The following is a 20,342-nucleotide window of genomic DNA, read 5'->3' as shown; positions in this document are numbered from 1 at the left end:
ACCCAGTGTTTTAGGTTTTGTACTTTTCTTTTTGATTTCATCAGGGTTCATGACTATTAGGGTTTGGTTTCTGTTTTTTATTTCTAGATCTCTAGTTCTTCTGGGTTTGTGATTTCTAGGTCTTCATGTTTATTCTCTTGTTCCCCAGTCAGTCATGTCTCCTGTCTAGGCCCTGTCCTTATGTTCCCTCTGTACTGTGTCAGTATTATTGGGATGTTAAGCTCGTGTCTCTGAGTCCGTGTCTGTGTGTGCGTGGTGCATTTCCTGTTTTATTTTGATAGTCTGTCTCCTACCCCAGTGTATCTAGTTTTGCCTTCCTTCATCGCATCATGTCTGATTTGTCCCAGCTGTGTTTCTTCCTGTTTCCTAATCCTCTCGTGATCCTACCTGTGTATTTTAGTCCTCAGCCTACCCTTGCTTGTTGTTGGATGGTTAACTTAACCTACTCTCTCTTTGTACTGTGTTTTCTCCCGTCATGTTTCAAGCCGTGTTTCCTAGTATCTAGTTTTCAGTGTCAGTTTAGTTTAGGTTTACGTTAGGGGTTTTGTTTTGTGAAGTTCTCTTCTTTGATGAGTTGTTTTTCTGTGAGTACTGCACATTGGTCCAGAATGCAATGATTTACAAATCTCATAAATCCATAATGTATTCATAATAGAAAACCATAACAATCGCTTTAGCTCTGCAGTGATTCACTAGAAAATTGGCAACGTCCCTCAGCATCCATTGACGCTGCACAGTTGACTATGGAATATTTAGTAGCAGTATTAATTTTGTTGACTAATTTTTATTATATTTTTCATCAAACTTTTTTTCTAGCAAAAACAAGACAATAACTGAATAAAAATGAATGAAAGGCATCGAAACGTTCGTCCACGAATAAAAACGAGATGAAAATGTTTCTTCTGAGACAAGGCAGGAAGTGAGCCAGAAATAATAATCTTGTGCAGTAAGGTTAGACATGCACAATTGATCTGCCGCTGACAAACAGGGATAGAGACAGGGGTTCAGCTAACACCTATGCACCCTGTTTCTCATGAAAATGTGACAAAATGTCAATGTTTTGGAGGAAGAGAATTGTGGACATATGGAGACATGTAGAGCAACTCTCACTTGTACCAACACAATGACACCTTAAAATCTGGTGACCTAAATCAACTTCAGATTTAGTCTACCATAATCTAAAGATATATACTCAACTAAAGCAAGACAAAAACAAAAATTAGGTGGCTAAATCTGGACTAAAACTAAATTATATTTTAGTGAAAAGACTAGGGATATACCTAATCTAAATCTGCTGTTTTTTATGTAAATTTTATGACTGGGCTTGTGGGCACAGGTGGCATCTGATCATGGTACCATGCTAGAATTCACTGACCTCTTGAGAGCCTTTTTCTTCAACAAGTGTTTGTAGAAGCAGTCTGCATGCATAGGTGCTTGACTTTATTCACCTATGACCAAGGAAGTGATTGGAACACCTGAACTCAATGATTCGATGAGTGAGTGAATACTTTTGGCAATATAGTGTGTGTCTGTGTTTGTGTGTGTAGGTTTGGATAGCGTGGGGGACCTCTCGCATCTGCGGGCGGTCTATCTGTCAAGCTCAGGTCTTCTACATGAGGCCTGGGAGCTTGAGGGCCCTGTGCATTTTCTTAGCTGTTCGTAGGACTGCACTCATCTGGACAGAGATCTCCAATGTTGTTCCTGGGATCTGCTGGAGTCACTCACCTAGCTGATCGTCTGTCTGTCTGTCGATAAATGAAGGTTAAGTGAAGACTTAAATGAGTTTACAAGAGTATATTTTAATGATATTAAATTTTCTGTAAAACTAAAAGATTCCCTATAACGTGCTGTCCCATGCTCTTTTAGGCTGTGACATATGTATACTGTGTGTTTACTGCCCTCTTTCTGCTTCTCACTGTTTGCCCAATTCTCTCTCATTTGTGTGTGTAGACAATGTCTGGGTGAAGCTTTACTCTCAGAATTTCTCTGTTGGCTTCTGGAAGAAGCAACGTCAGCAGCTGCAGGGCCTGAACCTGATGGAGCTCAGAGGGGATACCTGCAGGGACACACAGAAACACTTCATGTAATGCAAACACATTTAAATGATGAAAATGTGTGTTTGTATGTGTGCACACATACTCAGTACAGAGTGGTAGGTGGACAGGTGTGTGTGTGTCAGCAGAGGGGTTGGCAGCTCTCTGATGAAAAGCTTCAACAGACTGGAAGCGTCCACCTGTCTCAGCGCAGACCAGTCAAATCCCTCATAGCACCTGTCTAATTCTCTACGAAGGCACTGCAAGCAAACAGAGAGGTGGACAGAGAGACAGCAGGGAGAAAGATACAGACAGAGAATCAGACAAAAACAGGTAGGTATTACACACAGAGAGACATAGATACACACAGGCAGACATACTCAGTTTTCCAGAATGCAAAAAGTCATTTTAAAGTGTGTCAGGGTGTGTGTCCATCTTTTGTGAGGACCAATGTTGAGTTTAGACAATCTCAAAATCTAGAAACAAACACCACTTAGCTGCTGTCTTGACCTTAGTACTATGCTATGTTAAAGCATCATCTAAAGAGAAAAACAACTTGATGTAGAAAATAACCATTCGTTTGTTACCTAAAAACTAGGACTAGTGTTGGGTTGGCTTTCGGGTTAGAGCTAGGTTAAGGTTCATGGTTGAGGATCTGGGAATGTTGACCTTGCTTTGCCCATGATGATGCACCTCCAGTCATCCAACATCCTAACTATGAAGGCAGGGAACCTATGCACTGTTCAAATGTTGATTGGTTGACAAATGTGACGGAACAGGGAAGGGAGTGACAGGCAGTTCACTGCGAATGAAAGAGATGTGGAAAGATAACCAAAGATAAAAATTACAGACTGGCTGCAGTGGTAATCTTTCACACTCGGTTTCACTTCAGCTTGTTGTGTGTTATAACTTTGCTCTTCAAATGGATAATGGATAGTAGCCCACAGACTGGTTGTACCACATGTTTTTGACACTCCCTTCAACCAACAACAGATGCTTTTTGCAGGTAGACTTTCAGTGCATGACGTGCCTCATGAATGGTATAGTGTGCCAAAGTTGAACGTTTCTGCAGGTCACGCACCTCCCCATTTTTGTTACATGGTGTGTTGTGTCGCTGCACCACAGCTGGCTCGCCAGCTTTTACCACAGTTTTTAATAATATAATAGTACAGTACTTCTGATTTCCACTTCTCCTCCTACTCCACTGCTGATGTGGCACTATTGTTGAGTGGCAACAGCTATTCTGTATGGAAACAAACAGCTGTGTGTGTGTGTGTGTGTGTGTGTGTGTGTTACCTTGACTCTAGCAGCTGATGCTGGTACTCTGAGAATCCCCTCAGTCAACAGGCCTGTTTGCTCTAAGATACACAACAACTGCATGCATACACACACATAAAGGAAGGTGTGACTGGTTACTGTTGTTTGTTTATTTTCACTAAATTTCTAAACAAGATGTAAACAAAGGTAAACTAACTTTGCTAGCTGTTAGTTAAACAACTACTTTAGGTCACCAAGATCATATGCTAATGGGCTCATACTTATACAGCACTTATCTACTCTGAGCACTGTTTACTATAAGCATTAAACATTTTACATCATGCACGTAAATAATAATGGATTGGATTTATATAGCGCTTTTCAAGGCACCCAAAGCACTTTACAATGCCACTATTCATTCACTCTCACATTCATACACTGGTGGAGGCAGCTACGGTTGTAGCCACAGCTGCCCTGGGGCAGACTGACAGAAGCGAGGCTGCCATATCGCGCCATCGGCCCCTCTGGCCAGCACCAGTAGGCAAGTAGGGTAAAGTGTCTTGCCCAAGGACACAACGACCAGGACAGAGAGCCCAGGGATCGAACCGGCGACCTTCCGGTTACAGATACGCTTCCCAACCCCCTGAGCCACGGTCGCCCGTAAAGAGATGCTTCAGCTTGGGGTTCAATATTTGCTTACTTGAAGAATCGAACTACTGACCAAACAGTAACCCACTTTTGCTCATGAACTTCCCAAAGACACATAAGATTATGATTGTGCCTTAAACTATAGTATCATAAGTTTTAGAGTAATGAAGCCAGCAATCTATCCCCTGTCTGAAACTTGATTAGACATAGAGAAGGACACGTTCTTCACCTTCTGGAACACGACAGGAACTTTGACCCCAGGAAACTTCTTCCTGTCTTTCTCCAACAGCGTGTTCAGAGGAACGCCAAACACACCACTGTCTAATGGACAGGAAGACACAAACAATCATACAGTGAGTGTTCTGAGAGACAATTTATACATCCTTTAGTACAGGGTTTTACTAATGGGGCTTTTTCAGCAGCAAAATAGTTTCAGGTCTGCCCTTATCGCTTATCCCATCCAGTCCCAAGTTAACTGTGTTAGAGCCAACGGCAGTTTGGCTCTTTCGGTCCCATGGTGGGCAAACCACACCCACGGTGAGCAATCCCACTGTGGGTTGCCCATTGAAAACCATGACAATCAGGGGACCTCTTGGGATCAAACTACTGTGGGGCCTTAATGGGCTAACCCAAAAGAGGACCAGTATGGGTTTTCCTATGGTAAACCCACAATGGGCTGCCCGCGTTTTTTGGGGCCCAAAAGGCTAAACTGCTATGGGCTAGCCCAACATGGGTTTACTGTGAACACTTACTCATAAGGTAGCTGCAAAGGGCAAAACTGTTGTGGGTTCTGGATGATTATCAAAATTATTATGCATAAACAGTTAAACCGTTGTAATGCGACACAGTGCTATGAAAGTGTTTGAGTCTTCTGGATTTCTTCTGTGTTTTTGCATATAGTCACATTTGCAGGTTTCAGCTCAAACTAATTTTAATCCAAACCTACCTGGTCCTGTTTAAAAACATAATAACAACATAGTGAACCTTCCTGGGAGTGAGTGGCCTACCAGAATTAGTCCAAGTGCAATCAATCACTCATCCAGAAGGTCACAAAAAACAAAACAGAACAAGATCTACAGAAACGCAGGCCTCACTTGCCTCAGTTAAGATGCGCGTTCATGATTCACCAATAAGAAAGATCAGGTAGAACGCATCTATGGAAAAGTTCTAAGATGAAAATAACTGCTGACCAAAAACAATACAAAGGCTTGTCTCAAATTTGCCACATCTTGATGATCTCCAAAAAATTTGAGAAAATATCTGAGAAAAGTTAAAGTCTTTGTGTTTGTGTAACATAGCATTTCACAAAGAGAACATCATACCAAGAATAAAAAACAGAATAAACATTTCATCCACAGAGGCGAAAAAAATCATGAGCAGTTATGACAAATTTTGGATTGCAGTTCTTGCTGCCAAGAATTGCAGAACCAGTCAATCTTATATATACTTGAGTTATCTTTGTCTAATAATGAAAACTGTTTGATGATCTGAAACAAATGTGTGACAAACAGGAAAAAAAATACTAAATGAGGAAGGAGGTGATACTAGTAGTTGAAACGGGGCAGTGGTTGAACGAAAACGATATAGCTGGACAATCTTGAATTTACTTCCTAATGTTGAAGCACGACATGATCTCCCATCTTGTGGTGCTCTGGGGTATTAAAATGCATACCTTATTGGTTTAGTGGTAGTGCCGGGTGGAAGGCAAAGTACTGATCTTTATAAAGGTGTTAAGGACATCTCACATTAAGAAGTCTTTGTGTTTATCAGAAATTGGTCTTTGGTTTTGTTGGTTTATTCTGAGTTTTCCTGTTTTTGAGATTTTTTTTAAAAGTTTGTCTTCATTGTTAATTTTACATTTTTAATTACTATAGTAGAGATTATCTTAATCTCCGTAATATCTGCTTGTTTGTTTCTCTTTAGTCATTTCCTGCTACCTTGCTTCCTGTTTTACTTTGAAAGTCATTTAACTCATGTCTTCTGTTTAGGTTTACCTCCTTTTGTATCAGTGCAGTTTATTCATTTCAGCTGTTTCTTGTTTTCCAGATGTGTCCATCCAACCTGATTCAATACTGGAATAAGCAGTTTTTAAGGTTTTGTGTTCCAAGTATTAATTAATGTTTAAATAACTTAATAATTACAGAACACTGTTATAAATATTTTTTATGATCCAGCAGTGAGGACAGTGTTTTTAATCGTTCTCCATTAAACCGTTCTGCTGGAGGTTTCTTTCTGTTAAAACAGAGTTTTTCCTTCCCGCTGTCACTAAAATGCTTGCTCATACCAGGTCATGTGATTGTTGGGCTTTTCTCTGTATGTATTATTGTACGGTCTACCTTAGAAAATAAAGTGCCTTGACTGTTCTTGTAATTTGGCACTGTATAAATAAAACTGAATTGAATTGAAACTGAAACAGTGTTTCCTGAAAAGCCTCTCTTGTTTAGTGGGAAATAGATTTCATCAAAGTAGATGTCTTTTTGAAAGTGCTGTAATTAGGTTTAAGAATACAGTTCACCCACTTTTATCATCTTCAATAGCCTGTACCAAAAGAGAGCAGAGCAGGTACCTGAAGGCTACTCAAACAGAGGTCGATTATCTTGTTAATTGTTTTAACTTTCACTATGCACAACTCTGGATACTGTAGCTCCTGTGAAAAAGAGAGCCTCAAATCAGAAGTACTTGACTCCCTGGTATAATTCTCAAACACGTACCCTAAAGTAGATACCTCTTAAGCTGGAGAGGAAATGGCGTGTCACAAATTTAGAAGATCAGATTTAGAAGATCATCATTTAGCCTGGAGAAATAGTTTGTTGCTTTATAAAAAAAAAAGCCCTCTGTAAAGCTAGAAGATCTTACTATTCATCACTGATTGAAGAAAATAAGAACAACCCCAGGTTTCTCTTCAGCACTGTAGCCAGGCTGACAAACAGTCAGAGCTCGGTTGAGCCAACCATCCCTTTAACGTTAACTAGTAATGACTTCATGAACTTCTTCACAAATAACATTTTAACCATTAGAGAAAAAATTACTCATGATCATCTCACAGATGTAACAACATGTACCGCTGCTTTCAGTACCATTTAGTCTTTTTCTCCTATTGATCTTTCTGAGTTAATTTCAGTAATGTCTTCCTCCAAACTATCTCTAATAATCGCTATGTGGCATCCCTTGACCCATCTAATTATAGGCCAATCTCCAACGTTCCTTTTATCTCGTAAATTCTTGAAAGAGTAGTTGTCAAACAGCTAACTGATCATCTGCAGAGGAAGATTCTTTATTTGTCATGTGCATGGTTATACAGATATAACACGCAGTGAAATGTGACCTGACACGCTCTTCGACTCTGCAAAAAGGAGAGACACAACTTTATGGCTTATTTGAAGAGTTTCAGTTTATAAGGTTAGACCCAGTTCCAGCCTTTGAGTGCTTGACTGTCTTTCAACAGTTTGAGCCAGTGTCTTATTCTGCTTTAAAAGACATAATTGATCATCTCAAAATCTCTGGTTCCCCGCACGATATTCGTCCTTCTCGTTTCTTTAAGGAATCTTTACATATTATTGGTCCTTGTATCTTACTTCTGCTGAATGCATCATTGTCATCAGGTTGTGTACCGTCTGTCTTTAAGCATGCTGTTGTGCAACCTATTATGAAAAAGAAAAATCTTGACCCTAATGCTCTCACTAACTACAGGCGGATCTCCAAACTCCCTTTTATTTCCAAAATATTGGAAACGGTAGTTCTAAACAACTTCAGGCCTTTTTAGATGCAAATGGTATTAATGAAAAGTTTCAGTCTGGTTTGAAACGTCGCCACAGCACAGAGACAGCCTTACTTAGAGTTTTTAATGATCTTCTTTTAACGGTTGACTCTGGCTATTCCGTGGTTTTAGTTTTACTTGACTTGACTGCTGCTTTTGACATGGTTAACCACAACATTCTTCTATCAAGACTGGAACATGTTGTTGGTCTCAAAGGTATACGGTTTAAATCCTACCTCTCAGAGAGGTCGTTCTCTGTTGCTATAGGGCAACACTCCTCGGCTTCTGCCCCTATTTATTGTGGTGTGCCTCAAGGGTCCGTGCTCGGTCCTGCTCTTTGTACATGTTGCCGTTGGGATTAATTTCTTAAAAATATAACATCTCCTTTCATTGTTATGCCGATGATATCCAGATTTATTCACCTTTGAAATCAGATGTGTCTGCTTCTTTGCAACCTCTGTTCAACTGTTTGCATGAAGTTAAAATTTGGTTATCACATAATTTTCATACACTGAACGAGAATAAGACCGAAATCGTAGTTTTTGATGGTCACACTCTGCCCTTGGCCCTCTTGCTAGCCATCTCTCGCTCACTGTAAGGAACCTTGGAGTGTTCCTGGATGGCTCTTTTAAACTTGAGAAACGGGTCTCTACTGTGGTAAAAAACAGCTTTTATCAGTTGCGTCAGATATTCAAAGCAAAGCCGTTCCTTCCTTTAAAGGACCTTGAAACGCTTATCCACACATTTATCACATCCAGATTGGACGACTGTAACTGCCTCTACTCGGGCCTCCAACACTCTTCTCTTTAACGGCTTCAGTTAGTTCAGAATGCAGCTGCGCATCTTTTACCAGGTACGAGAATCTGTGAACACATAACTCCAATTTTAGCCAAATTACATTGGCTCCCAGTTAAATGTCGTATCGATTTTAAAATTCTTTTGTTCACTTTTAAAATATCGGAATAATTTAGCGCCCAGCTATCTTTCTGAACTACTTCACAGGCTCCTAGCACAACCTAGGTCTCGACTGAAGTCCAGAGGTGACCGGGCCGTTGCAACCGTGGCACCTAGACTCTGGAATAACCTCCCTGTTCATATTCGTACAGCCGAGTCTATCCAGTCTTTTAAATCACATCTTTTTACTTTGGCTTTTGATTCTAACTAGTTGGTTGTTCTTGCTTGTTGTGTTGTCACGTATTGTTTGTTGTCCTGTTTTATTGTTTTGTCTTAATTGTCTCATGCTTTTACTGACTGTGAAGCATTATGGTGAACATTGTTGTTTTTAATATGTGCTATATAAATAAATTTTGATTTGACTTGATGAGGTTGTCCCACTCACAACTGCATATCTGTGTAAATCAGGATTTTCCATTGTGGCCACAACCAAGACCAAAGCCTGAACCAGACTCAGAGCAACACTGGAAGCTGCTCTGAGAGTGAGCCTTTCCCCCATTCCACCCAGACCCGTGTCTCATTAACAGCTGAACATAAAAGGGGAGTTGCCTATTGTGACTGTTTGTTGAAGAATAACTTCTGGTTCTGCCAATGAAAAAACCTTTCAGATTCACTCACAGATTATAAGGCTATATTTTCATTTGCCCTTTATTTAAATTTTATAACAGTTTATTTATTTATTCATTTAATTAGAAAATTATTTTGAATGTATTTGTTTTATGAGCACATTATTCTATTTTTTCTTTTTTCTTGTCTCTTTTAGTAAAATTGAATTATTAATTATTTTGTGTTTTTAATCCTGACTTGAGCCTTTTAACTTTGCAGTTTGATTTGTTCCATGAATTGCTGGCATTTTGTTTTATGTACAGGTTCTTTGGGATTATTAGATTGCATCATGTCATCATCATGTTTATTTGACGAGGTTTTAGCCATTAAAATGATGTAGATTTGATTTAGTTATTAAATATATATAAAACCAAAAGCAACATCAATTTATTCAATACAGTGTCGGGCCCCGGGCAACTTTGTAGTGAAAACATTAGATCCAGAGGTAGGGATGCAACGATACCAATTTTTTCAAACCGATACGATACCGATACTTGGATCTGAGTACTTGCCGATACAGAGTACAAAAACCGATACTTCTAACACACACACACACACACACACACACACACACAAATGCAATGAATCGGAAGACAGATTTTATTTTATTCTCTGCCGATAAAAAATAAAATCTTAATAAAAATGACCACAAAAAAATTTCAAGTGAAAAATAAGCACTTCTGCTAAATTATTGCAGAGTCTCCACATTGTAATTTAGCAAAATATCACTGAACTATTGGCACTGTCTCGAGCTTTCGGAATAATAAATAAACACTTCTGTTTGGAATAAAATAATAATGGATAATAATAATAATAATAATAATAAAATAAATAAAAATAAATACAAATTAGGTTTGAGAATAAAATAAACTTTTAAATTGTTGCAGAGTGTTCATAATGTAAACAAACAAACAAAATAATGAAAGTATTTGGCATTGACGAACGAACTCCCCATCTGCCCGTGGATCATCAGTCCACTGTGCCGTTAAACCAAAGACTGACATCGCGCACACACTGCTCGTCTTTACCTCTTTAGAAAGTTTTGTCACCATTATCTCTCTGATGTGTGGGCGGCTGGGAATTTCATATCGCAGCTCGAGTATGCTGAGAAGAATCCTATGTTTTCCATGACTGGCATTGGCTGGTCATCCAGAGAGCGATAAAACGAGTCAGAGCCTCTGTTATTTTAACTGCCCGTGGATTTTCTCTTGACATTTTTCATCGCTTTTCCAAAACCTGAGTTAAAGTTGGCTGTTCCGGTCCACACTGCTGACATTTTGTTTAGCCTAGCTACAGCAGCCTCCAGTTTCTCTTTTTTTATCTGGAGCTGCCAGTCTGACTCGTCTAACCCTGTGCCTGTTTAGCGCGGGATGTTCCCCTAGTGGCCAATCTAAAAAACTACAACAAAAATGACAAGCCACCCTCTGATTAATGAAATAAGTTAGTATCGGTTCATGGTATCGGTTAACTTTTACGAGTATGAGTACACACACATTTTACAGTATCGGCCCCGATACCCGATACCCGATATTGGTATCGGTGCATCCCTACCCAGAGGTAAAACAGGTTAAGGACCGCTGATTTTCTACACACATCTTTGCGTGGGAGTTACATTAAATCTTGCAGAGCGGTATAATTCTGTACTGCTTCATGTAAGTGGGAAGATGATTTTTGTTGTTAAACATTTCAGGGTACATTTATTGTACAATTTAATATGAAAAAGTTGCTTAAAAATGTAAATTATGTTTGGATAAGTGGAGTAGGATGTTGTAGTCAATTTAGAGAAATGTAGATGACCCAGATTTGTTTTTTACGTGTGGACAGAAGATAAGATGGTAAGAGTCATTCATGTTATTCTAGTACATTCATAAGATACTTTCACCTAGAGTGCTTTCTCTAACTCTAAATTCTGGAGTATTTGTAGTTATGATAGTGTAATTTCAGATTTATATTGGTTAGTTTATGAGGGTGGCAAGTTCTAGAAACTCCCAGATGGCAATTTCAGTACATAAAGTTGGACGATCAGTAATTTATAGATTACATGAAAATTAACACGACATTTCTTTTACATTTATACTACAGGAACAGCAATACTGCTTCAAGCAGCAAGCATTAAGATGTAAGCTCTAAATCTTAAAAAAGGGAGAGAAAAGTTTAAGTTTGGTAAATTCACTTCTTCAAGAAAACCCTATGACAATACACTACCAGTCAAAAGTTTGGACATGCCTTCTCATTCAATGTTTTATCTATTTTTACTACTTTCTACATTGTAGATATATATGAAGAAAGATATATGGGGTTATACAGCAAAGAAAAAATGATAAATAACTCTAAATATATCTTATATTATAGATTCCTCAAAGTAGAAGAAACCACTACTAAGGAAAAGCAACAAGCAGAAGAGATTTGTTTGGGCAATCCGATCCGGTTAGTTGGACAATCATTTATCTTTTAACAGGACAATGACCACAAACACACCTCCAGGCTGTGTAAGGGCTATTTGACCAAGACAGAGAGCAACAGAGTGCTGTGCCAGATGGCCGGGCCTCCACAGTCAGCATCTCTGGGAACTCCTTCAAGACTGTTGGAAACCATTTCAGGTGATGACCTCATGAATCTCATCGAGACAATGCCAAAGATGTGCAAAGCAGTAATCAAAGCAAACGGTGGCTATTTTGAAGAATCGAAAATATAAAACACGTTTTGAGTCATTTCACACTTTTTTGTTTACTACATAATTCCGTATGTGTTCATTCATAGTTTTGATGCCTTCAGTGAGAATTTAAAATGTAAATAGTCATGAAACTAAAGAAAAACCATTAAATGAGGAAGTCTGTCCAAACTTTCGACTGATAGTGTATACATCACAAAGAATTATGACTGTTGCTGTCATTTAAATAAAAAATAAAACACAAATATTTTAATTTTATTTATATAGGGCCAAACAACAACATCTGTTGCCTCAAGGAACTTTATATTGTTAGATAAAGATCCTACAATAATACAGAGAACACACGGAAAACCCAGTCAGTGGACCCCTCTGAGCAACTACTTTGGTGGCAGTGGGAAGGAAAAACCCCATTTTAACAGGAAGAAACCTCCAGCAGAACCAGGCTCACGGAGGACGGTCATCTGCTGTGACTGGTTGGGGGTAAGGGGACTTTATGACCCTTTTCTGTGGGCAAAATACATACATACACCTTACGTGAAAAAAATAAAAATAGTAGTAAACTTATCTATTTTTATGCTTGTGGAGTAGATGCACTCCACTTCCACATCGGTTTCATGTCTGCCTCTCTCACTGATTACACTGGAAATGTAATGTTGCTGTATCCACTCTGAAAATTGTCTGCAAACAATAAGGAGCCATGGTGTAAGACAAATGATGACACACCATCTACTGTAAAAATAACAACTATTTGGAAATCCAGGAAAAATGGTTTGAAGAGATGTTCTTTGTTATGTGGATCTGGATCTTGTTTTTTTGGTTAGATACCGTTTTTAGTTCCACATTACTTTTTGTGTTTATGTTAAAAATGCATAATTACATTGGCGAAACTTAAGTTAATCAGTAAAAGTGTTAACATCACTCGCTATAGCTTTCTAATATCCTAATGCTATAAAGTCTTTGCTGTGAAGCTGAATGCAGATCATTATGTAAAAAAGAAACTCACCCCGGTTCCTGCAGCGTGGAGGACGTGTGCATTTGGTGTGGATCCCCAGAGTCATCAGGAAGGTTGTGAGCTCAATGTGTGAGATGAAACACAGCTGTGTGAGGTCACGTGACGACAGGTCGCCTGCACAGCTAAGACCCTGAGAGGGAGGGATAGATGCAAACTGCACGCGCACACACACACACACACACACACACACACACACGCACACACACACACACACACTCTTTTTTGCATCCGTTAGCAGCCTCCTGTGTTGTAAGCAATCAGATTTGACTGGAAGACCTCTCTCAGCATGCAGCAGGTCAAACTCACCTGCAGCTCACTGTTGTTGTCTCTATGGAAACGTAAACAGTCCCAACAAGCCTTGCCCCTTTTGTGCTCAGCCACACCTTCTGAGTATGGAGAGTCCCGCAGCACCCAGTCAGGTTGCATCAATTGACTGACGGGGGACGAGTGTGTGTGAGGAGGGGAAGAGGTATATTTGTGAGAGTCAGTGTGTGTTGGAGAATGTGCGTGTGTCAGAACAGTTGTGTCGATGACATGTGTCGGAGAGCATTTGTTTCCTGGAGAGTTTGCGTGATGCAGAGAGTCTGTGTTTGAGGGGGGTGAGGGGTGCTCTGGTAGTTGATCTTCAACAGCCAACACGGGTAGAGTTGGTCGTACTGTAAAAGACACAAAGCATAAAGCTCTCAGCAGGTACAGAGAAAAAACAAACAAAATCTCTTGCAGAAATAGAATCCTGTTTCCAAAAACACTGGGATGCTCGGATGTCAAAAGCAAATAAAACTAGCAAATTGCAAATCATTAAAAACCTTTTTCAGCTCTGTTCAAATCACACAGCTAGAGTTATTTATATAGTGCATTGACACAACAGCCATCTGGAGGATGATGAAGAGATGGTGAGAAGGAAGATTCCTTTTTAACAAGAACAACCAGGCTTAGCGACAGACATCTGCTGTGACCGACCGACCTGGGGCGTGTGAGGAAGAGGAGAGCATTGAAAGACGAGGACAGAACACATGCTATGGGAGAGAAGACAAAAGTTAATGACATGCAAAAGTGAAATGTAAACACAACAGAACACAAAAACAAAATGTTCACTGCATCATAGAAGGTCCCCCTGAAGCCCGTGGCAATAGCAGCATAACTAAGGGATGCTTCAGTCACCTGATCCAATGAAAGTTGAATGAAAGTTTCAACTGCCTGGTGGCAAGCATGGCTGTAGAGTCCCACTTACTATGGAACTTCTTTTATACAGGGAGTGCAGAATTATTAGGCAAGTTGTATTTTTGAGGAATAATTTTATTATTGAACAACAACCATGTTCTCAGTGAACCCAAAAAACTCATTAATATCAAAGCTGAATGTTTTTGGAAGTAGTTTTTAGTTTGTTTTTAGTTTGAGCTATTTTAGGGGGATATCTGTGTGTGCAGGTGACTATTACTGTGCATAATTATTAGGCAACTTAACAAAAAACAAATATATACCCATTTCAATTATTTATTTTTACCAGTGAAACCAATATAACATCTCCACATTCACAAATATACATTTCTGACATTCAAAAACAAAACAAAAACAAATCAGCGACCAATATTGGCTGCGGTCGTGAGGTCTCAGAATCTGCTATGTGAGCAAAAAGAGTGACAAGACCACAGAATCGACGGCTAATAACATCACGGAGAAGCTCGCAGCTATTAACGGGAGACTGAGAGACCAGTGTCGGAGTGTTAAAAAACAGCTTGAAATTCTCAATTACCATCATAACCCGGCTACCCCTTCGGCGCCAGCTCAAGGCTGGAGCTGAACAACAACTCCCTGATAACGACTGTGTTGAGTCTGTTCCTTCCCATTCCATGCAAGGCCACCTGGGTTGGCTGGAAGACTGTTTACTTAGCCTGGCAGGGCGAAGGACACTGTCTCAGCTGAACTATGGACACGCACACACATACATATACTGATACTGATAAGCACTCACTGACGCATCACCCTCCCTACCCCGGATCCAACGCCACCTCCAATGCTTACCTCCCCCATGATGTGGACATTGGGTCAGTTGGAGGCGCAGTCGAAAGATTGCAGCGGTCCCAGATCAGATGTACACACTGGAACTCTTTCCCATGTTGCTTGTCTGTGTTTAATGTGTTATGGTGTGTTGATACCTGTGCATTCCTGTATTATCCTTTTGTGTTGCACATTTCAATGTTTTTTTTCCTCTCGCTACCTGGCCTGACCTGTCTCCCCAATGTGATGTTTGTATTGTATGTACGGTCGGCAAGGTCTGTCATCTCGGTTGTGGGCAAAAGACCTGCAGCTGACAAATAAAGGCTATCTCATCTCTCATCTCAATATAGCCACCTTTCTTTGCAAGGACACTCAAAAGCCTGCTGTGGCGGAGGCGTGGCCCCGGGCGCAGCTGCCGGGGAGGAGTGGAGCAGAAGGCTCAACAGGGCGGCGCTGCGAGGCCGGTAAGAACAGCTGATGGTGTTTATGTACTAATGATGGTCTCCCTCCGCTGTGTTTATAGTGAGACGGGGAGGAGCGGCGAGAGATCAGCTGGGCTCGTGAGCTGTCAGGCTGTGCGACTGAGTCAGCTGTGTAAACAAACAAATAAATGTGGAATTTGGCAGTACATACCTGCGTGTGCGTGTGTTTGTGCCTGGTGTATTCCACACCTGCCATCCATGGATTCTGTCAGTGTTTTGATCTGTTCACCATCAACATTGCGTGCAGCAGCAACCACAGCCTCCCAGACACTGTTCAGAGAGGTGTACTGTTTTCCCTCCTTGTAAATCTCACATTTGATGATGGACCACAGGTTCTCAATGGGGTTCAGATCAGGTGAACAAGGAGGCCATGTCATTAGTTTTTCTTCTTTTATACCCTTTCTTGCCAGCCACGCTGTGGAGTACTTGGACGCGTGTGATGGAGCATTGTCCTGCATGAAAATCATGTTTTTCTTTTTTTTTTTCTTTTTTTTTGGCCTGTCCCGTTTGGCTCTTTTGCATCAGAATTGTTGTCTAAAGGCAAAGAAAGATGCCCAACGGATTTACTTTACCAAATTGACCATCCCAGCCTTGCCGTAATGGTCCATTTGATTCACCTTTTATTGTTTATTTTATTTTCACTTGCTGAATACGGGACAGACTTGACTGGAGGAAAGAAGGGGAGAAAGAAAGAGGGAAAGAGAAACAGCTGAGAAGAGGGACGGGGGAGAAGGGCAAAAAACAAAAACCAACAGAACGGGCAGAAAAAAAAAAGAAAAAAAATGCATATATCAATCATCTGGATCACCTGCTGAGAAAGAAAAAAGAAAGCAAGCAGAAGAGAACAAGAGTAATAGAATAAACAACATCACAATGATATATGGGAATATGACAGTAAATACTAAATATTAAACATTATTGTGCAGCACATAAGATCAACAGAACACAGTGTGCTTTGAGGTAGGAGCCAAAAAGGGTGTAGTTTGTGGGTGTGATCACCCGTGTGTACACCTGTGAGCATGGACGCGCTTGTTTTTTTAAAAGGTTCCTTCATGTAATGATCTGCTAGAGGGTGTGGGGGGGCCACAGCCCCATCCTCCAGGGCATGAAGCAGGTATGGAGGAGATCAAAACTCCAGACATCCAGAGGCCCCCAGAACACAAGAGACCAAGGAAGACCAACAGAGGGGCAGCCGCGCCACTGTCCCAGAAAGAGCTGAGGAGAGTCCCAGATGAGGGCTCACTCAGCAGCCGCGGAGCCGAAACCAGGGGGGGTTGCAGTGACGCGCCCGTGAGCTCCGCCGGCAGCCAGCCGTGCCTGAGTGACCGAGCCCCAGGCCGAGAGGCCGGGGGCACCCCACCTCCGAAGTGGCCCGAGCGAGCCCCAGGATCCAGGCCCTGATAAGCGGCCGCCAAGGAGTGAGCCGGTGTGTACCTGGACGCCCATCCCCAGACACAAAGAACCACCAACGCACCGATGTCTGAGGGAGTCCGCCACTGGCAGGGGAAGTGGTGGTGGGGGGAGATAGGCCTCCAAACCTTGGAGGGCCTGAGATGTCCCCAGAGAGGTGGCGTCTGATACCCAACCTGACATATAGACACAGACATACAGGCACACACAGATACAAACATCCATTCCCACCCTCATGCTCTCATATGCACTTACTCCACACTCAACCAACGTGGAGACAGACATAAAGAGACGCTGTACACACGATCACACTCCCCAAGCGTACTCTACAAACCGGGTCTAGGTACCCTTGCCCCTGGAGGGGGGAACTGCACCCAGACCCAGGTGGTGTTACCCTTTTCCCTGCGGTGGGGAGAGGCAGACCGCCCCGACTCCGCAGCAGCAGGGAGGCCCCGCACTCCAGACCGCAGTCGGACAGCCAACTCCTCCTCCTAGTCCCCCGCTCCAGCAGGTCGCAGAGAATGGGGGTGAGAGAAGACTCCAAATCATGTTTTTCTTGAAGGATGCAGACTTCTTCATGTACCACTGCTTGAAGAAGGTGTCTTCCAGAAACTGGCAGTAGGACTGGGAGTTGAGCTTGACTCCATCCTCAACCCGAAAAGGCCCCACAAGCTCATCTTTGATGATATCAGCCCAAACCAGTACTCCACCTCCACCTTGCTGGCGTCTGAGTCGGACTGGAGCTCTCTGCCCTTTACCAATCCAGCCACGGGTCCATCCATCTGGCCCATCAAGACTCACTCTCATTTCATCAGTCCATAAAACCTTAGAAAAACCAGTCTTGAGATATTTCTTGGCCCAGTCTTGACGTTTCAGCTCGTGTGTCTTGTTCAGTGGTGGTCGTCTTTCAGCCTTTCTTACCTTGGCCATGTCTCTGAGTATTGCACACCTTGTGTTTTTGGGCACTCCAGTGATGTTGCAGCTCTGAAATATGGCCAAACTGGTGGCAAGTGGCATCTTGGCAGCTGCACGCTTGACTTTTCTCAGTTCATGGGCAGTTATTTTGCGCCTTGGTTTTTCCACACGCTTCTTGCGACCCTGTTGACTATTTTGAATGAAACGCTTGATTGTTCGATGATCACGCTTCAGAAGCTTTGCAATTTTGAGACTGCTGCATCCCTCTGCAAGATATCTCACTATTTTTGACTTTTCTGAGCCTGTCAAGTCCTTCTTTTGACCCATTTTGCCAAAGGAAAGGACGTTGCCTAATAATTATGCACACCTGATATAGGGTGTTGATGTCATTAGACCACACCCCTTCTCATTACAGAGATGCACATCACCTAATATGCTTAATTGGTAGTAGGCTTTCGAGCCTATACAGCTTGGAGTAAGACAACATGCATGAAGAGGATGATGTGGACAAAATACTCATTTGCCTAATAATTCTGCACTCCCTGTAAATAATATAAAAATTTGTGGAGGAAAACAGAGAATATATACATACAAAAAAATGAGTAGTCCTATTTTTCCTGAGAGCTTTTTATACAGTAACCGACATGTTTCCATGCTAGACGACATCATACACTATATAAAATGACTCTTCCTGTCCAGCTTACATGCTATAATTCATGTGTGAATTACACAAGGAGTCAAATGTCTCTGATTTGTTTCACAGCACTATTAATATAAGTGACCTCTGTGGGAGTAAGTGTAAGCAGCTACTCTGCATGTTGGGACTAGGCACTGAATGAAATAGTAGTGAAATTATAATTAGTTACATTAGTTACAGTTATTTCTCAGAGACACTCTGACGCAGTGTCATCCATTATTGTAAATTTGCATGTAATTAAGAAACTGTGAGACAAAAGATGATTTTCAGGAGATCTTCCTAAATGTTCAGTTATGTACACATATATATATATATATATATATATATATATATATATATATATATATATATATATATATATATATATATATATATATATATATATATATATATATATGTATGTATGTATGTGTGTGTGTGTGTGTGTGTGTGTGTGTGTGTGTGTGTGTGTGTGTGTGTATATATATATATATCTATATAGTGTCTGTCTCCTGAATCCCAACTGGAAGCTGGTTTCACAGAAGGGGGCCTGAAAACTGAAAGCTCTGTCTCCCATTCTACTTTTAAGTACTCCACATGTAAGCCTGCAGTCTGAGACAAACCTAATATTCTTCAGGTTACTCTGTATTCATACTGTTTAGAAATGTGACTAAATAGACCAAAAAAAAAAAATAGACCAAACCCACACACAACAGTGCAGTGTCTATCAGAGGTACTAAGGACCATAAAACCATAAATCATCTGCTATGCCCTGGGTGGCATCTAGCATAAATAAAGATATATAAAGAACCAACCTCTGCAAAGGACCACAGGAATCACTTATAGGTGAGCAGACACGCACCTCTGGAAGTATTTCGGCGAATGGTCTTGGTGGTGGTGTGGTATCGACTTGGTGGTGGTTCAGCATGATGGGAGTGGGGGTACACACATCTGTCTGCTGGGTCGTCAGGCTGGAACAAAAAGTTGGGGAAAAAATGCAGATCACAGCCTTTTTCTATTCATTTCCCAGGAATTATTTTAAGACACACAGCTTCTTACAATGACTATAATCTAAATTGCTGTGATATTCTAAAACGTATGGTCGACTATACAATTTCATAAAATGTCTCTACATCTGTGTTGCACATTTGTTTTGCATTTAATATAAAATGCATTTCTATGTTTGTGTCCCACCTCAGTGAAGATATCCCGGACATCTCTGATTGGCTGTCTGTTTCTCTTCTTCAGTGTCTCGTTATAGTTATCCAGCCTCTTCCTCACAGTGGTTGCTTGTTGATGTGTCAAAGTGGACAGCAGCACCTCAGCTGGCGGTGGCACCTCATCTGCCAATGGCAAGCCCGTCACCAGGGAAGCCAACCCCGCATCTGTCAGCCACGCCTCCTCAAGCTCCACCTCTAAAAGGAACAAATCACGTAGGATCCGAACAGTAAGATGACATCTGACTCAGCTGTCAGTTTGACATACCATCCATACTCTTTCTCTCATCTTCCTCCTCTTCTTCTTCCCCATCCTTCTCTTCCTCAATGCTGTGTACTTCCCTCCAGTAGGTCTCCAGGGCAACATGTTTGGGGTCAGAGGTGGTGGAGTTAGAGGTGGTAGACGAAGACAACATCTTGTAAAAAAAAAAAGTGCCAGCCAGACAGAGATAATTTTTTATTTTACGACTATTAGAATTTCAAAATATGACATAAGTAAAGTATTATCTTGTTAAAAACTTATCAAAGCTTTATCACTCCAACTTTCCCACGCTGCCAACAGAATTTATTGACATGTTCCAAAACCCAGTTTGAGATATTTTAAGCTTTGTGATTCTGGTATGTTGTCCTGCTGAAAAGCAGTGATCAGAAGAACGCCACATAAATGGATGGAAACAATACTCAGATAGCCTGTGACCATTTGAAC

The 20,342-nt window shown here is 41.1% G+C and overlaps 1 protein-coding gene across 3 annotated transcripts in view; it reads right to left on the bottom strand.

Moving 5' to 3' along the window:
• Positions 1–20,342, bottom strand: part of arhgap28 (Rho GTPase activating protein 28) — a 35,615-nt gene that overhangs the window by 5,713 nt on the left and 9,560 nt on the right. For all 3 annotated transcript variants that reach the window (XR_013969545.1, XM_080864536.1, XM_080864535.1), the window contains exons 2-10: positions 19,905–20,052; positions 19,614–19,834; positions 19,282–19,390; positions 13,245–13,594; positions 12,930–13,092; positions 4,168–4,259; positions 3,330–3,407; positions 2,140–2,293; positions 1,974–2,056 (exon numbers count right to left, since the gene is read on the bottom strand). Coding sequence is in view for 2 of the 3 variants with exons in the window: in XM_080864536.1 (XP_080720662.1) it covers positions 1,974–2,056; positions 2,140–2,293; positions 3,330–3,407; positions 4,168–4,259; positions 12,930–13,092; positions 13,245–13,594; positions 19,282–19,390; positions 19,614–19,834; positions 19,905–20,052 (1,398 nt within the window). In the remaining variant the exon portion in view is untranslated. The remainder of the gene's footprint in view (positions 1–1,973; positions 2,057–2,139; positions 2,294–3,329; positions 3,408–4,167; positions 4,260–12,929; positions 13,093–13,244; positions 13,595–19,281; positions 19,391–19,613; positions 19,835–19,904; positions 20,053–20,342) is intronic.

Source organism: Rhamphochromis sp. 'chilingali' (assembly GCF_963969265.1).
Source record: "Rhamphochromis sp. 'chilingali' genome assembly, chromosome: 18".
NCBI classification, from domain to species: Eukaryota; Metazoa; Chordata; class Actinopteri; order Cichliformes; family Cichlidae; genus Rhamphochromis; species Rhamphochromis sp. 'chilingali'.
Note: the sequence above shows the minus strand (reverse complement) of the source record. Positions and strands in the feature narration are given on the sequence as shown.